The following is a 15,989-nucleotide window of genomic DNA, read 5'->3' as shown; positions in this document are numbered from 1 at the left end:
GGAGAGCAGGCTGGGGCTGAAGCACTGTGGAGGGCAGGCTGGGGCTGGAGCTGGGGCTGGAGCACTATGGAGGGCAGGCTGGGGCTGGAGCTGGGGCTGGAGCACTGTGGAGAGCAGGCTGGGGCTGGAGCACTGTGGAGGGCAGGCTGGGGCTGGGGCTGGGGCTGGAGCACTGTGGAGGGCAGGCTGGGGCTGGAGCTGGGGCTGGAGCACTGTGGAGGGCAGGCTGGGGCTGGAGCTGGGGCTGGAGCACTGTGGAGAGCAGGCTGGGGCTGGAGCTGGGGCTGGAGCACTGTGGAGAGCAGGCTGGGGCTGGAGCACTGTGGAGGGCAGGCTGGGGCTGGTACAAATTGCTGGGGAGGCTGCCTCATCTCTGGCGCTGCACCATGCACGAGAAGATTCGATAAGAATGAAGATGATCTACGTGGCACTGCCCAACGTGGGAGCCACAAGCGCTGAGAGTGCTTAAAATGTGGTGCTGCAGAGGACCTGACGTTTTCATTTCATTTCATTTAACATTAAAATAAATTTCAGCAGCCACAGATGGGGCATGGCTCCTGTACAGGACAGCACAGCTCTCAGAGATGGTGGTGATGAGGTCACGAGGGCACCGCCCTCGTCAATAATTAGTGCCTTCTAAAAGAGGGTCCAGGGAGCCCTCTAGACATAGAAAATGTCTTGTGAGGATGTAGCAGCAGGGTACCTCTCTGAGGACCCGGCACTCACCACACAGCAAATCTGCCAGCACCTTGATCTTGGACTTCCCAGCCTGCAGAACAATGAGCAATAACTTTCTGTTGTTTCTAAATTATCCTTCTAAGATATTTTGTTCTTGCAGCCCAAAAAGTCTAAGACAGGAACCAGTGGATCTCCTCGAGGCCCCAGAGCCGGGGAGCAGGAGGGCTGGCGTGGGTCTGTCCCCTCAGGCCTCCTTCTTAACTGCCAGGCTCTACCTCCGTCCCCAATGAAGAAAGAATAAAACAACAAACAGGCAAAGCTGAAAGCCTAACACCAAGTGCTGGTGAAGATGTGATGAAACAGGCACCACAAACGCTGGGTGGGACTGAAACCAGCAACCAGGACAACTGGCTGCACCTGCCCAAATAGAAAATGTCCTGTCCCGGCTCATCCAGCTCTTGTCATCTACGCCAGAGAATCCCAACACACAGGAAGGTATGAAGGAGGCCGATCAAGTGCAAACAACCTAAATATCCCTGAAAGCAGAATGACTGAGCTGTGGCATATCCACACTGGGGAATACCACTCAGCAGCTTCTTTTCAACTGCAAAAGATCTTTGTAGTCTGACATCATTGGAGCTCCTGTTTCCTGGGTAAGTACAGAATAGAATAAGATAGCAATGCCATAATCACTCAAGGTGCACACACTCACATGCACGCACACACACCACACACACACGTGTGCACACACACACTCACCAGTACCATGTATTTTCCACAGACACACGTGACTGTGGGAGCCCCGGGTGATGTTCTGGACATCTCTGTCCTCCGTGGTGGAACAGGTGCCTTGAGGAGTGGGAGACGGGTCTGGACTCCACCGTGGTGACTGTCCAAGCTCCCTGAGCCCCTACTCAAAATGCTTTCATTTTTGCCAGGAGAAGGAGATCATGAAATACATAATTAGAAAGCTAACAATAAACACAAGATCAAACCTATAACCCTCTCCTAGAATTATTATTGTTGTACACACTATTAGGGGTTTACTTCTTTCTTTTTGACTTTTAAAGGAAGATTGTTCCTGTTTAAATAATGCCCAAACATGTTCTCCTTTTCCCCATTCCACATGCACATTCCCTATGTTCCCTGGATTTATACACTTAAGAGAGTTGTGTCTTTTCCCCGCAGAGCCGGGCTGATGGACTCACCACAGCACAGATTCACACCACCGGCACCCCATCGCGGCAGCTGTAGATTAAGTACTTTACAGAGTAACAATTCAAAAGCAGCCTCAGAGCCTGAGCTATAAATTACAGAAAATCCATAGCACTGGGCTTACAGGTAGTGCTTTAAAAATAGATCATACGTTCTGCAGTCGTAGCAATGATGATCCCAAGAATCAACCTGTACAAACCTATAAATAGTGATGGCTGTCCGTGTTTGCACAGAAGCTGTGATCTCTCTCGGCACCTGCCATTCATTAAAACCGGTGTGCACACTGAAGCTGGTGGGTCCACAGAGATTTCGCATTTGGGGAGAGCAATTATTTAGGCAATTAAATTCTGGTGCCTTCACCGGCCTTTGTTCTGAGATATTAATAATAGTGCAAGGGTTTTCCAAAGCCCATGGGGTAATAACAGTCACTTCTCTATTTGGAAAAGCCACTGCAGTCCCACGACTTGGGATGTGACTGTAACGAAGGTCACACCAGGTACTTCAGGCTGCAGTTTGGGGTCACAGACTCTGAGGGTTCTTTTCAATTGCCACTTGGGGAGATCTGTGAGTCTACACACTGCGGCATAGAGGGAGCCTCCCTGATCCTGCAGATGGACCTTGGGGGGCTGTCAGCAGTTGGGAGTGAAGGTGCAGGCATTAGAACAGAGGAGGTTCTGCTCCCGTGGAAACCTGGGACTCATCGCCAAGACGGGAAGTGGACCCCTCATTCAGCAATGGGCCTGAGAACCACAGACCCGCCAGGCTGGAGGAGTGTCCTTGAGACACAGGCCCTGCTTTACATTTGAGCATTTGAGTCACTCATTCATTGATTCATGTGTCCACTCATTCAACCAGTATTCACTGAGCACAGGGCCTGCACCAGGCATGGGGGACGGGCCGTGGAGGCGGGGGGTGGAGGACAAGACTAGCAAGCACAGGCAGTTGGAGGGGCTGAGAAGCAGCCAGGGGTGCAGGGTGGGGCAGTACTGGGGAGACGGCGGGAGGCTGGGGATGGGGACAGGCCTCAGGACTCAAAGGCCCTCTTGACCCAGCATGAGCAGAAGCATGGATTTTATCCTGGGAGAAACAGAAACACGGGAGGGTCTCCAGCCAGGAAGAACTGAGAGCAGATGGACCTCTCCTGGAAAGGCACTGGGGCCGCCAGATAGAAGATAAAGTAGACAACAGCAGAGATGTCCCCAGGGAAAAGGGGGGTGGGGCTGCGGCATCCAACAGGGAGAGAGGAGGGCAGTCTGGACCAGGGGTGGGGTGACAGAAATGCTGAGAAAACAATGAATCCCAGATCTGTTCTAATTCTATTCACTTTAACTATATTCGACCTAGTCTTTTTATCAAAAGCACCCTGTAGCTAAATCTGTAATAAATGAGAAAACTTCCTATGCACTGTTACAGCTACAAATCAGTCTCACATATGAGTTTACGTGCTGTGTAAGTGAGAGGTGGTTTGTTTTACTGTGAGGTTCCTCCAAGCAGCCCTTGGCCACTTGCTCACAGTGAGGACAGCAGAATTTGAGAGCCATTCATTCCCTCAGGACTCCCGACCCCCAGTGATCCAACCAAACACTGATGTCGGCACCAAATGCAGTGGGAATCAGGGTTACAATCAGGAGACCTGAAGGCAGGGAGATGAACCTGGAAGACCTGCCAGGCCTCGTGTAATCTCTCAGGAAGCAGAGGGCACAGCACGCGTGGACAGAGGGGAAGGAGAGATTTGAAGGCTGAGAAGGATTCAGCCACCCTTGCTGGCCTCGAAGGTGAACATGAGCCAGGGAAAGCGATGGCTTCTAGAACTGAGAACCAGAATGACCTGGGCCCAGTCCCAACCCCGGCCCTGGCTCCCGCTGACAATCAGCAAGAAAATAGGGACCTCAGTCCTACAGCCTCAGTGAACTGAATTCTGACAATCACCAGAACGGGCAGAAAGTGAATTCTCTCCCAGAGCCTCTGGCAAAGAGCATAGAGCTGCAGAGCCCAGGGGGGAACCAGGCAAACCCAGCTGCACCCCTGACCCACAGGCTGTGTGTGGCAATAAATCAGTGCCATTTCAGCTGCTGAGTTTGTGGTAAACTGTTCCGGCAGCAATAGAAAGTGAATGCCTGCATCTCTCCTGTGGTCCTCCTGCGCAGCCACGAACAGTGGTTTGGGAATCGCACTCCATCCATGAGGAAAGCCAGGCTCAGAGAAGGGGGAACGTGAACAAGGTCACACTGCAAGCCGGGGCAGAGCTGGGGACACCCCACATCTGCCTCCTCTCTCAACAGTCCTTCTTTCACCTCTGTGCAACCCGAATCTCCTCCACCCTGCTTAGACGATCCTCAGAAGAAAGATGTGCTCATATCCGACATCAACTCAAGACTCTAACAAAGGGAACAAGCCACAGATGAGGACAGGTGGAGAGAACCACTCAGTGTCCACCTGCAGGGCACACGGTGTCCCACCTGTGGGCCACCACATCCCACCTGCAGGGCACACGGTGTCCCACCTGTGGGCCACCACATCCCACCTGCAGGGCACACGGTGTCCCACCTGTGGGCCACCACATCCCACCTGCAGGGCACACGGTGTCCCACCTGTGGGCCACCACATCCCACCTGCAGGGCAAGGCTCTTTTCAGTCAGTGGCCTGCTCGTTTCCAAGACAGGCACCCCACAGGGACAGCCAGAGTTTGGGCATCTTTTAAGGGCTTCCAAATCAGGCAGTAACAACAAGCACTGAGCTGCTGTCAGTCACTTTCTAGAACCAAAGGGATATAATATAAATCCAGGTTCATGAGAGACAGGATCACAAACTGAACCAGAACCCAGCAGACTGTCCAGGCCAAAATTCAGCTCAGCAGCTGTGACCTTGGGCAAGTTACTTCATCCCTTTAAGCCTTGGTTTTCCTCATCTGTCAAATGGGGTCACACCAAGTAGAGCCCACCTCCCACAGAGATGTGCGGCTGAGTGGGCAGGACTGAGGACAGGCCTGGCTGGTGTAACTATCACTGTCCCCGCAGAGTGACTGCAGGATGGCTCCTTTCAAGTCCCCCACTGCAGCGACCCCCAAACAAACCATAAAAATGATCAGTGTACAATATTCTGCACTGTCACCTGTGACCACAACACTCTAGGCTGGAAATCACATTAATTTACAAATAAGAGGAATAGCTCCTTATTTTTTCTTATCCCAATGTTTAACCAAATAGTAAGAAAAAATGGAGTTAATTTATCATGATTTCTCACGGATTATGGGAAAAGGCAAGACAGCAAAGCCATTAAAATAAAAACAGAAACGAAAACACGCAGCCAGCCTCGAATGCGGGCGTGTCCTCGTCATCAGAATCCGTGTGAAGGAGGGTGGTTAAGGGGACGTAGTCCCGGAAGACGGACAGTGTGCAGGCCGTACAGCTGTTTCAGACGCTCATGAGTGGAGAGACGTGGTCCTTAGTTTGTGTTAGAAAACTCACCCCGTGAAGAGAGTCTATTTTTAGTGTTTGCCTTCTGGGTGAGTGGCAATGAACTTAGGTCCAAATGCACAGTGTACAGGAGGCAGGAAGCCTGTGGCAGCCTCCGGGAGGCTGAGATGGACCACAGAGCAGGCCGGGCAGGCCGCCTGGAGGGAGGCTTGCATGGAGATGGGCTCCTAAGGGCACCTGTCAGGTGACCGCTCGAATCCACAGGGTGGGCGTTGCAGAAGAGGTCCAGGCAGGCCTGCCCCCTCCCATCTCCAGGGCTGCTTGGGAAAAGGTATGTAAGTCCTTCCAGTCGGTCTAAAAATATGACGTGTTTTCAGTAGGAAGAGCCAGTTTCCACCACTGAGAGACTCATGCAAAGAGGCCACATGCCCACTTCCTGCAACTTGAAAGGGATAATGTTTCTAAATTAGGAGATTTTTTTTGCTAAATGGCTTTCCTTTAGGGAGAAGCGAAAGGCCCAATGTCAGAGCGACACCACTTGAAGAAACTCCTGTGAGCCACAAGGAAGGGCCTTTCCACGGGGGCGAGGAAAGGAGACCTCCCTGCCACCAAGCCAAACTCCCCATCGCCTCCCCATCAGGCTGTCCGTTGGCACAGAGCTTGCGGCACACCTGCTAGGTGCCAGGAGCGGGCTGCATGCCCTGTGCACAAAAATGAGCCAGTCACTGCTGCCCTGGGCCTACCTTTGGTGGAGAAGACAGATCATTAAGAAGAGAGTAAACAGGATGATTATTGCACTGGGCGTCCCCATGACCACTCCCAGGTTAAGCGATTCTCTAGAGGACTCACAGGACTTGGCTGCAGCTGTACCCACAACTGCGATTTCCAGCAGCAGCAACAGGCAGAGCACACCCAGCAAAGAGAAACGTGCCTGGACGGAATCTGCCGGAAACCAGGTGCAAGCATTCCAGGGACCCTCCCGGCGCAGTCACAGAGGACACACTTCACTCCTCCAGAAATGAGCTGTGACAACACAAGTCCCCTGTGAATGTCCACCAGGGAGCTCACCTCGGTGCCCAAGGTCTCTGTTGAGGGCTGGTCACGTAGGCACCTCTGCCTGGCAGGAAAAGTCTAGACTCAGGAGGAGAGCACACTCAGCATGAACCACACTGTTCAAACAAACCATTCAGGGGCAGGGAGCCCCTCTCAGAAGATGATGGGAACCCTCCCAAAGTCCACGTTCCCAGACACCAGCAGTCCTTCTAAGGAGAATGATCTCAGGCCTGTTTGCTGAACAATTTTTTGCACAATTACACATGGTGGCGAGGGTTGTATGGGAACTAAAAAGGGGGTGTTTCAGGATCAGTGCGACAAGAGGAAAGGGTTGTTTAGATAGTGTGGCAGGTGAGATTTTCCAAAAAATGACCACAACATCACCTCCAACCTCATGTGGTCTCCCTGCAGTGTGGCTTTGCAGCCTCCCACCGAGTGCGAGTTCATGCCGACCCTGACCCCCTGAGTCAGGGAGGACCGATTCTAAGGCAGAAGTGGGACTATCACTTCCGAAGCCAGATCATCAGCGGGGACAGAACTCGAGTCTGTTTCTCTTGGGTTGCTCACTTCTGCAGCCCAAGCTGCCCGTGCAGAAGCCCAAGTGGCAAGGACCGGAGGCCCAGCTCACAGCCCCAGCCGAAGTCCAGCTGCCACGGGCTGAACTGTATCCCCCTAATATGTATATGTTGAAGTTCTGATCCTGTGACTCAGAATGCAAAATTTGGAGAAAGGGTTTTTTAAGAGGTTGATTACATTAAAATCAGGCTGCTGAGGGGGCGGGGGGCCAATCCAATCTGACTGGTCTCCTTATATGAAGAAGAGATTTGGACAGTAAGAGTTTACAGGGGGAAAAGATCACTCCAGAATGGCGGGCGAGAGCTTTCACAGGCCAATTCTCACTGCTGGGCCTTGACAGATGGGTACACTTCACAGGAGGCCAGGAGCCTTCCAGCAGGAGGAGCAGCACAGGTGAAGGCGGGGGAGTGAAAGTAGAGGCCTGGCTTAGACGGAGGGTCAGGGGCTGGGAGCTGGAGGACCTCCTAAGCCTCTGGTCAGAGCAGGGCTGTGCTGAGGCAGGCACACTAGGTTGAGGGAGACAGGATCCATATACACATGCACGCACACACCCATGTACATACACATGCACAAACATGCTCATGCATGCACACACTCATGCACACGCACTCATACACAGATGCTTATGAACACACATGGTCATGCACACACACTTAGGCACGCACACACACACGGACACATGCGTTCATGCACACATGCACACACACACACGCTCATGCATGCACACACACTCATGCACACACACTCATGAACACACATGCTCATACACACACACTCATGCACACATGCTCATGCACACACACACACGGACACGTGTTCATGCACACACACTCATGCATGCACACATATGTGCACACACATTCATGCACTCACATGCACACACACATGCACACACGCTCATGCACGCATACACTCATACACACACACTCATGCACACCACACACACAGCTTCACACCTTCATACACACATGCATACACACATACACAATCAGGCACACACAGGCATGTGCACTCATGCACAACTTCACACCCTCACATAGTCATTCACACACAGGCACATACACACTCTTGCACAGCCTCACACATGCATACACACACAATCAGGCACACGTACTCATGCACAGCCTCACACCCTCATGCATGTTCACACACACTCGCCCTTCAGGGCACCACCTGAGGCACTGAGGCAGGGCTGCCCCATCGCACACACGGGCACTAGCACGACACCCTCTTGCCCACTCGCTCACTTGTGTTTCCTTTGGCCCACACAGTTTGCAACTAAAATGCCTGACAATGCCAGGGTGTGGGCCTGGCACAGGAACCTTCCATAGAGAGCACCCCCGGTCTGGTCCACTTCCCGGTATGAGGCCCAAGGGCTGCTGGATTCCCTCCAGGAAAGACCTTTACAGGTCCACGTGTGAACCCTCCCTGGTGACTGGCGCACCTAAGCAGCTTTCATGAAAATACTGTAATCATGCACAGTCGTCATTGCTCCAGGTAATCTAGGCCACGGGGTCACCAGCTTCCAAAGGGTAACCCCCTGCCCAACGCAAAGCCCACAGTGCAGACCCCAGGCCAGCCCAGAGAGGGCCAGACCCCTGTTCCTCCCAATCCCACATCCCAGCCAGCCCCAGTCCAGGCTAAAAGTCCTATGCAAGGGATGTATACTGATGTTGTTTTTCCTTAAAATAAACTGTTACCGAGGTCTGGTAGAAATCCCAAATCAGAGGAGGGTTCTGGGAAAGCCAGGGCCCTGCGCTTGTTCGGAGTCAGTCCAAGGCCACTTGTGCAGGCCGGCACGCAGGAGAGCCTCCCTCCTGGGGCCGGCCCTGGTAACATAGCCAGGCTGCAAGGAGGAGCATCCAAGTTTCTCCACACAGTGATCCCTGACTAGGAAACATACAGCCAATTGTCAATTGTATCAATAAAACCAGGTAGGCTACCAGATCAGTCCAACTCTTGCCCAGACCTGCTCTGAGTTTTGGTTTGGAAGCCATGGTCCACTTCACAGTTAGGGGTAAAGTAAATTGCCCGGACCTGCCCCCACCCCCAGACCACGTGTCCTCCCTCTGCTCACTCAGGGCTAGAAATCTCCACCAGAATCAACAGATCGCTGGGTCAAACCCAGTGACTCCTGTAGTCCTTATTAAAAGCCTGTATTCTACCTCATACTATTCATTCACACACGTTATAGTAGATAGGAAAAATAAATGCAAAGAGAAAAGCTATACAAGCCTCAAAAGGAAACGTGGAGGATCGTGTTTTTGAGCAACCATCCTGGCATGCCGAGGTCTGAGGAGCTCTCAGGGTGCAGGACTTTCAGAGCTAAAACCAGGATGCTCCCTGCTACACCAAGAGAAGCTGTTCCTAAACTTGAGGCAGAAAAGGATTTCTTAAGACACAAAAAGCAAAAACAAAAACAAAAAACAAAGAACAAAAGATACATTTTACCACATCACAACGAAAAGCTTCTATCCAGATGAGAACATGATAAACAAAGTGAAGACACACAGGAGTATTTGCAGCCAGCGGAGGATCAGGGTCCAGATCATACCAACGGCGCTCACAAACCATTCAGAAAAGATGAACAACCCCCTGGAAAAAGTGGGCAAAACAAATGAGCAGGCAATGCTCAGAGAGTGAAATCCAAATGGCCACCTCTCAAGCAATCAAGGCAATGCAAACTAAATAACGCAATTTCACTTCTCCTCCGGAGGATTGGCAAAATTTCAGAATCTGAGTATATCAAGTGCTGGTGAGAGAAACGGTACCTCTGACATTGCTGTTGGGAGTGACACAGCTACTCTGGGAAACAGCCTGGAAATAGCAGGTTAAACTTAATATGCACTCATCCTAAGCCCCAGGAATTCCAATTCTTAGGATCTGCCTTACAGAGAAACGCTTGTACAGAAGCCATGGCCCACTTCACAGTTAGGGGTAAAGTAAATTGCCTGGACCTGACCCCGCCCCCAGACCGCCTGTCCTCCCTCTGCTCACTCAGGGTTAGGCATCTCCATCAGATGTTCCCTACAGCACTACCTGTGACAGGATCTGAGAAGGACCTCCATGGCCGTCGGTAGCAGAAAGGCGAAAACAGCCATGGAATATTCTAAAGCAATTAGGCAGAACCTGTGAAGCCAGGTAAATCTCCAAGACCACTGCCAAGTGGAAACAGCCTCACGTTGAGAGGTGCTGTGTGATGCCATTTCTGTAAAACACACAGAAACAATGCTGTGCATTTTTTCTCTGAGACCTGCACGCTTATGTCAAGAAAGTCTGGTGGGAAACACCCTGAGTGGTAACAGTGGCTTCCCTGAGGAAGGGCGGGGGGATTCAGGTTCCAAAGGGATTTGAGCCTTATTTGCAACATTTTCCATTTCTCTCTTGGAGAATGTATTTATGATCTACTAGTGTAATTAAATACTTGCATGTATGTGTTTGTGCGAGTAATTTTTTTTTTCAGAAAAACTTATCGCCTGAGCTGGAGACCACATTATCCATTCATCCAATAAAATATTTTTGGAGTGCCAATTACAGGTTAGGCCATTTCTAAAGACTGGGGATCACTCCTTTCCCTTCAAACAAAAACAGAGCAATCAACTGAGTCATTGGCAAAGTTCACCAGAAGACGGCAGTCCTTAAGGTAATGGAGTGACAGCTGCGTGGGGATTTGGGATAAGTTGTGAGAAAATGTGATGCTCAGGGCAGGTGAAGAAGCAGACCTGAGAGGCCACCGGCTGTGGGGAGGTTCTTGGCTCTTACAGGTGTGCCCTGAGCACCCTGGGGGACAAGGAGAGAAAGGAAGATGTACAGCTGGGTCACACCTGTCCCAGGGCCTTCTCCAGCTGCTGGGACATCATGACTCTGCCTTTTGCCTCCAAACACCCCTTGGTGACAGGAAAGAAAACTGAAGGCTGCAGGGTTTTGCAGGTCAGGTGAGCACAGCTGTAGGGCTCTTGCACTGCCATGCTGGGGTCTGTGATCCCAGGACCCTTCTCCTTCTGTGATCCTCCTGAACTCCTGCTGGAAGTCTCAGGCTAGCTATGACAGGGATGCCAGCTCCATTTCTGGACTAGAGGCGACAGAGAGCTCAGCCATCCAGTCCTCCCCACTCCCTCGCTCCAGTCAGTGGTTCAAGGACCAGCAATATGACCCAGCCTGCACCCAGGACAGACAAGGAAAGGCTAGCTGGAGCTACAGACGCCCAGTTTCCTGAATTAACAGATGGCCCTTTCGCTTCTGTGGGTCTAGTCCATTTCAGTCACTTGCTACCAGAAAAGCCTGCTACGTCCAGCTGGTTGTCATTAAGATTTCAAAAGAATTGGGCAACTCCAGACCCGATCTGGGTCTTCAGAGTTATTGCCTTCGGGGAGCCTTGCCCAGCCCTGACTCTGAGCTGAGCCAGAGAAACAAGGCATTAAATTTCAAACTGTCTTTTGCAGCCCCCAAAGCCACAGCTTTTAATGAGCATCAGCTGGGACATGTCATGATATCATCGATCACGCCTTTCTCTTCAAAAAAAAATTTTTTTTAATAGAAAAAAAATCATTTAGTGCAGAAATAACCCAGTACGAGTCAGCTCTTCAAAATCAGACTTCGAAGTCTGGAAGAATGAGTGGTTAATTTGTTCCTAAATTAATGCAGCCCTGGCCCCAGAAATAGCACATTATCCCTTTAAGGGTGAGAGTTAAGATTCCCAAGCGAGGTCTGGGAAGTGGCCACCCAAATCCAGGAAGCTGAGCTTCAGGTGGCAGCTGGACACATCCTCCTGGTTCCAAAAGGAACGAGGTCAGTGGGACCTGCTCAAGGTCTGGCATGAGAGTGTCCAAACAGTCGTGGGCACACAGCCTGGTTCTTCCTTGGGTGCCTGCACCCTTACTCCAAACCAGAACTTGGCATGTGGACTGGGGTCCTATCTGACTCAACATTGAAATGCAACATTGAAACCAACACACCCAGCCACACTCTCTGCCTCAGCCCCCTCCCAAGTGACCTCTTGTAAGTGCCAGCCCCATTCTGATGAATCTCAGATTGGAGCCTCCAGACCAACCACCGCCCCAAGCTCCAGACTGAGAAGTGCAATAGCCCAGTGCACCCAGCCCTCCAAATTAGCACGGTCAGCACGGAATGTATGCTTCCTCTCCCAGACCTCCCCTCTCCACAGAAAGTGAAGGAATGCACTGCAGAAGCCCCCTGCGAGCCTCCCTCCTCCCCCACCAAGCCTTCGACGCCTCCATAAACAGCACCACCACACACCCAGTGCTCAGACCCCAAAACTATGTGGCACCCTGGATTTGGGGGACCCAAGTCATGAGCAGGTCCTATGAGTCCTGCCACTGAAATGCCCGTGCTTCCCACTCTCTCCATCTCTGATATACCCTCCTGTCCTCCAAGCAGCGGGCAACTCCCCCAAGGCCACAGCCTCCAAAGAAACCTGCAGCCACACAGCAGCCACGAGGAGCTCTCTCCCAGACGTAGAGCAACATGCAGTTCCTCAGCCTAGAACCTGCCAGTGGCCTCGGGCTGCCCGTGTAAAACCCCAGGACAGAGGCCAAGGCCCATGGCCCCCTCCGCAGACTCAGCTCCCTCCAGCCCCCAGCTCATGGGTCTCCAGCCTCAAGGACTCTCCCGTCCCCCAGTGCCACCAAGTGACTTCTCACCTCGGGGCCTCCCTGCTCCCCGCAGCATCCCAGCATCTAGATCAGCGCCTGAAGCATGTTCAATGATGAATAATCATTTGCTGACCCACTGACAAAAGATTCTGCTTTCTCCTTGGGGAAAGTGGGTCAGCAGTGGCTGAGCCCTGCCATCCATCCATCAAGGCCTAGACAGAGGCCGCAGAACTATTTTAAAAATGCCCAACAACTGAGGAGCGAAAGGAACAGGTGAGGAGTCGCGTAATTACTGCAGGCAGAACGTGGGCTCCTGGTGGCCCGGAACCCGCTGCCAAGCTGTCGAAGGTCGGGACTGGGAACGCCCTTTCCCAAAACCCAAGCTGGAATACACCTCGCTGTGCTCAGTACCACGCATTGCCAATAAAGGGGTGCTTTAAGGGAGGACATTGTGAGCACCTACTCTGTGCAGGCACTGGGGGAAGGGGCTTCTGCCCCATTAGAGGGGGGCACCCTCAAGGGGACACATCTCCCTCTTTCCTGGCTCCACCCCGGGAGCTCGGCACAGGGACTGACACTTAGTAGGTGCTCAGTGATGAGTGGATTCACCCACCCATCCTCTGTGCCTGGGCTAAGCTTCTGCCACAAGCTTCTCCTCCAAGGGCACCACAGAGAGCCTGGAAGACAATAAGTGGGCTCTCAAGTGTCCCCCAAACCCCTGTGTCCTGTTCCCCCTTGTCGACCTTATGACTCCAAGTATCCCTGCATCTCAGGGTTTCCCAACCCCAGCCCTAGCCTGTGGACTATGCCAGTGTCTCCTCGGGGGGAAGGAGGGTCCTGGTGGTGCAGGATGCTTAGCCATGTCCCCAGCTTCTGCCCCTTGGATGCCAGTGGTGTCCCCCCAAGTGTGATAACCAGAAATGTCTTTAAGGGAAGGCAGGATCGCTCCCTGTTTCGAGGCACTGATGAGAACCACTGATGGATCTAAACCCGGGTTTCCCGACTGGCCTCATCCCAGAGTTTCCTGGGCCTTTGGTTAAAAACAGATAGTGCCAGGAGGTGGCAAGAGGCAGGCCTGGGTGGGGCCCCCGGAACGATCTGCAGTAAGTGCCCCCGGTACCCTCACCGAGGGCCAGTGCCGAAACACTGCAGCTCCCTCCACCCCACTCTGGCTTCCGCCTGCTGGACACCTGTACTCATGCACCATGGCCACACTCTAGCCTTGTCACCAGGAGGCCTGGGCCCCTCCCCATCCCCAACTCTTCTTCCCCGGCCCAGCTGGGGCCCTGGCCAGTTTCTGGATTCCTCAGGCCCCTCTTCCTAGATTCCATCCGCTGAACTGCAGTTGGACCCTCTCCGGGGCCAGGTGTCTGCCCAGCAGGGGGCGAGGGGCCAGCCCCACCTCGGTGGAGGCCCATGGCCCTCCCTGGGGAAGAAGAGCAAACGGGCACAAAGCCCTCCTTGGATGGCCAGCGCCGTCCACGTGATCCCAACTGCAGGTATTGGATCACCCCCATTTTACAGATGCAGAAACTGAGGAGCAGCAAGGTCAAATGCCATGCGCACAGTCTCATGCAGCTGGCAGAGGGGAACACCAAACCCCGGACTGCCGACCCCAACGCCAGCGCTTCCCGCCCTGTGGCCACTGCCCTTGTTTAGAGACTCAGGCGACTTTGCTGCGGGGGGTATGCCCGAGACCCGAGGCGCCCATCTCTGTGGCTGGGGGCTCAGCGGGCGTCCTGGCCACCCGCAACGGCCAAGGACAAGGAATGCAGGAGGGGTCGCCCCCCAGCGCCTCTCGCCGGGCCGGGCACCCGGGCCCCGCGCCCCGCGTCCCCTCCCCGCGGCGCGTGCTTACCTTGCGCCGGGCCTCGGGCGGCGGCGGCGGCGGCGTCCCGGGCCCCGAAGGCGCGCAGCAGCGAGCGCAGGGGCGCAGGACAGCGGGCGCGCCCCCCGCCACGGCCGCGCATCCCGCCGGAGGGCCGCGGAGCGGAGCCGGGGCCGCGGGGAGGTGCCGGCGGGGCGGGACCGGGACCAGGGCCGGGGGCGGTGCCGCCACGCGAGGCCGGCCCCTCCGCCGGGCGGGGGCTCCGAGGGACGCCGCTGTGACCTTGACCCTCCCGGAGCCGCAGCCTGGCCGGGGCGGGCGGGAGCGGGAGGGGAGACCTCATCGCTGCGCCCGGGGCCTTCCAGGGACGCCCTAGAAACGTTAAAGGGCCAGCCGGGCAGGAGGCGTAGCCGCTGGTTGGAGCTGCTGTGGGGCGGCGGGCGGGTCGCTTGGCCTCTCTGAGCCTCAGTGGTCTCGTGTGTACAATGGGTTGCGGCTGGAGTGGGGTGGCTTCCGCCGAGACTGAGCCAGGCCTGGCGCCCCCTAAGTTGGAGACTCCTTGTCTGCCTTTAATGTAAGGGCGCGGTGGGAGGCAGGAACCAATCAAGCCCGTGTACTTAATTTCTGCTGTAAAACAGAACCTTCGTATTTAGCGTAATGAGTGCTGCTTGGGGGACACCTTTGTAACCGCCAGCCAGTTTCAGAACTGGAACTGCCCCGGCCCCAGCCCCTGACCCTCCCAACGGCTCTCACAAAATGCCCAGTCCCCCCACCAGCACCTGGGCATGAAGGGGTGGGGGTGCTCCGGAGGCCTCAGCAGCCTCCGCTGACTTTGGGGGTTTTGCAGCCACAGCCCTGACATTGAGACAGGATCCTGGCCTGAGATGGACACAGGGTCCCCATCAGCACCCACAGAGCCGTGTCCCCAGCGGAGGTCCGGGTAACCCTCCTCCTGACACTCGGGTTCTCAGAGCCTCAAAGGAACACCACTTCCCTCCCCCACCACTGAGAGCTTTCAAAGTGTGCTCTGCTAAGGGACCAGGAACCCTCTTGTTCCATCCCCCAGGGTTCCCCCCAGCAGGTGCCATCAGTGGGCCACGCAGCTGCCGGTGCAGTGCTGGGACTGGGATGGAGCCAGGCCTCCCGGCCACCTGCCTCCTCCCTGGCAGGCTGCCTGCTTCCCGCACCTCCCGCCCAGACTCCTCAGTCTTCGGAACTGCTTAATGCTGGTAGCAGTTGGCAGCCAGCACCCGGCGGCACTGTGCTGAGCATACGTTCCCTGAACCTTCAGAAAACTCCCTGAGGAGGGTGCAGTTATTGTGCCCACTTTACAGATGAAAACGCAAGCTCCGTGAGAGCTGGGACTCGGTCCGCTGCTCCAGTCCCCCTCCTACTTCGTCCTGTTCGCTCTTCCATCAGCTCCTGGAGAGAGCCACTATGATCACGCCCTCCTTTCTACAGGAGGAAACTGAGGCCCAAAGAAGCAAAGTTACCTGCTTAGGAAGTGAGAAAGGTGCAGGTCCGGGTTCAATGCCCGGTCAGCCTTGTGGCGCTTCCTTGCTCTTTGCCCAGCCCATTGGTTTGCCCTGCTGAACTCCTACCCAACCTTCA

At 54.3% G+C, this 15,989-nt stretch overlaps 1 protein-coding gene across 2 annotated transcripts in view; it reads right to left on the bottom strand.

The window, feature by feature from the left end:
• PHACTR3 (phosphatase and actin regulator 3) overlaps positions 1-14,520 on the bottom strand; it is a 258,465-nt gene extending 243,945 nt beyond the window's left edge. The window contains exon 1 of one of the 2 annotated variants that reach the window (XM_037729564.1): positions 14,409-14,520. In XM_037729564.1, coding sequence (XP_037585492.1) covers positions 14,409-14,520 — 112 coding nt within the window. Of the gene's footprint in view, positions 1-12,598; positions 12,884-14,408 lie in introns of those variants that run through there. The other variant, XM_037729565.1, reaches the window with a different exon arrangement.
• Positions 14,521-15,989: the final 1,469 nt, after the last annotated feature.

This window comes from Cebus imitator, unplaced genomic scaffold (assembly GCF_001604975.1).
Source record: "Cebus imitator isolate Cc_AM_T3 unplaced genomic scaffold, Cebus_imitator-1.0 Scaffold311, whole genome shotgun sequence".
NCBI classification, from domain to species: Eukaryota; Metazoa; Chordata; class Mammalia; order Primates; family Cebidae; genus Cebus; species Cebus imitator.
The sequence above is the reverse complement of the archived record's forward strand: the minus strand, read 5'-3'. Positions and strand labels throughout refer to the sequence as shown.